Genomic DNA, 2,198 nt, shown 5'->3' on the forward strand with positions numbered 1-2,198 from the left:
TGTCAATGAGATTTCATGCTGCATGTTTAAAAAAAACGTGCCATTGGTTTGAAAATACCTGTTGTCCTTTTCCATTCTCCATCTCCTTAATAGATACAAATAGGTATTTTAAATACAGAGGCATAAAACTGGAGAAGATCTTCTCAATCCCTCAAATACAACCCTGTTACAGGCAGTCATAACATTTAATCCCTTAAAAAAAATAGGAATATAAAAGCCAATCCTTTCTAGTCTTTGGTTGAAAAAGAAACCCTTTTTGTCCATTCAGTTTTTCATGTTTCTGTAAAACTGATCCAGGTCTATCACTAAAGTACCTGAGGGCACAAGGGGAAACTAGATAGATAATGTATTTTGGTAATATTTTAAATATTTGGTAATATTTTAAATAATATTTTAAATAATCAGAATAAAAAGAAAATTATTTTTTAGGCTGCTGCCATTACATCAGATGTCATGGATATTCTTGGAAGGCCTGGTCATTATACACTCTTTGCTCCTACTAATGAAGCTTTTGAAAGACTTCCAAGGGGAGTTTTAGAAAGGATCATGGGTGACAAGGTGGCTTCTGAAGGTATGTAAGCTTTTTGTGAATGAGAAATACAGATGAGTGGATCAAGAGATAGAAACTACATTATCTTAGTAGCTCTGAAATTAAGCACCTCTACTTTCAGCTTTCTAGGAGAAGTTATTTCTTCTGTCTCTGATTTTTCCAGTAGCCCGAAGGATTCAAAGCCACTGAAAACTTAATTTCAGTTTAAAAGGAAAAGTTTAAAGGGTACAGGGAAAATATAGGCATATATTTGCTTGTAGTAATTCAGTTCTGAGAGACATTCCTGCCTCTATAAACACAAGGCTTTCTAAGTGTGTGGTTGTCTCACACCTTTGCATAGCCTATGGAGCTTTGTACTCATAAGTCCTTTTGGAACATATCATCAGCAGTCACAACTCTGATATATGCAGGTTGCAGCATAACCAGTAGAGTTTTCATAACATAAGGAATGCCAAATATTTTTGACCATGAATGTTGTTTAGAGGCCTATAGTATAATATCAATAACTTTTAAAAAAGTATGCAAATATTCTAGCTAAGCTAGTATACTATTAAAAATTGTATAGATGTAATAATTTATCCCACACCTATATGTGAACTATAGGTATGCGAATATGTGTCCAAACACACTTATGAACTTCTTACTCTTTTCTTTGCAGCTCTTGTGAAATTCCATCTGTTAAATACTCTCCAGTGCTCTGAAGCTATCACAGGTGGAGCTGTTTATGAAACCTTGGAAGGAAACACTGTTGAAATTGGTTGTGATGGTGAAAGCCTGACTGTGAACGGAGTGAAAATGGTGAAACGCAAAGATATTGTGACAAGCAATGGCGTTATCCATCTCATTGATCAAGTACTAATTCCTGATTCTGGTCAGTGATGTGTATAAAGAACTTCTTACCCTGAAGATATCTTCTGCAATCTTACAGAGATTCTCTCAGATATATAGTTAAGGATAAGCATGGAGAATACAAATCAGGAACAGGAAGAAATTTTGTGTTAAAATACATTTTCTTATTCCCTTATTTGCAGCCAAACAAGTCATTGAGCTTGGGGGTGCCCAGCAGACTACTTTTACTGACCTGGTGGCACAGCTAGGTCTGGCATCTTCTCTGAGACCAGAAGGCCAATACACTCTCCTGGCACCTCTGAATGGTGCTTTCTCAGGTTAGTAGCACTAAAAGATTGTCAAAATAAACACGAATGTATGCTACCCTGACAGTTTTCCAAATCACTTCCAGCACTTGTTCTAAGTCTTGCAGAAAGAGTGCCAGAGCTGAACAGAGATACTTCATCCTTTTAAATTACATACCATGCAAAAAGGCAAAACAAGCCTAACCACCTGACTGCACAGCTTGTTTTCAGTCGTATCATTTGCTAATGGAAATAGTATCACTAAAATAAGACACAGAATATGTACAGACAGGTTCTGTGGGAACAGAAAGGTATTAAGGAACTACTGGTTCCCTTAATCTTTGCATTACTTCCATTATATTCACAACTTTTTTGTTCTCAAAAAATTTATACAATGTTGTGGTTTAACTCCAGCCAACAGCTAAGTACCTCACAGCCACTCAATCACTCCCTCTTCCCCCTTTACTGGGATGGAGAAGATAATTAGAGTAATTTTAAAAAAAAAAAGAAAAAAA

General features: G+C 36.0%; 1 protein-coding gene across 1 annotated transcript in view; it reads left to right on the forward strand.

Moving 5' to 3' along the window:
* POSTN (periostin) overlaps nt 1–2,198 on the forward strand; it is a 32,892-nt gene that overhangs the window by 9,985 nt on the left and 20,709 nt on the right. The window contains exons 7-9 of the mRNA XM_027892779.1: nt 430–571; nt 1,209–1,421; nt 1,582–1,714. Coding sequence (XP_027748580.1) covers nt 430–571; nt 1,209–1,421; nt 1,582–1,714 — 488 coding nt within the window. The remainder of the gene's footprint in view (nt 1–429; nt 572–1,208; nt 1,422–1,581; nt 1,715–2,198) is intronic.

Source organism: Empidonax traillii, unplaced genomic scaffold, assembly GCF_003031625.1.
Source record: "Empidonax traillii isolate 1590-97213 ecotype Southwest subspecies unplaced genomic scaffold, ASM303162v1 scaffold367:size622293, whole genome shotgun sequence".
Lineage (NCBI taxonomy): Eukaryota > Metazoa > Chordata > Aves > Passeriformes > Tyrannidae > Empidonax > Empidonax traillii.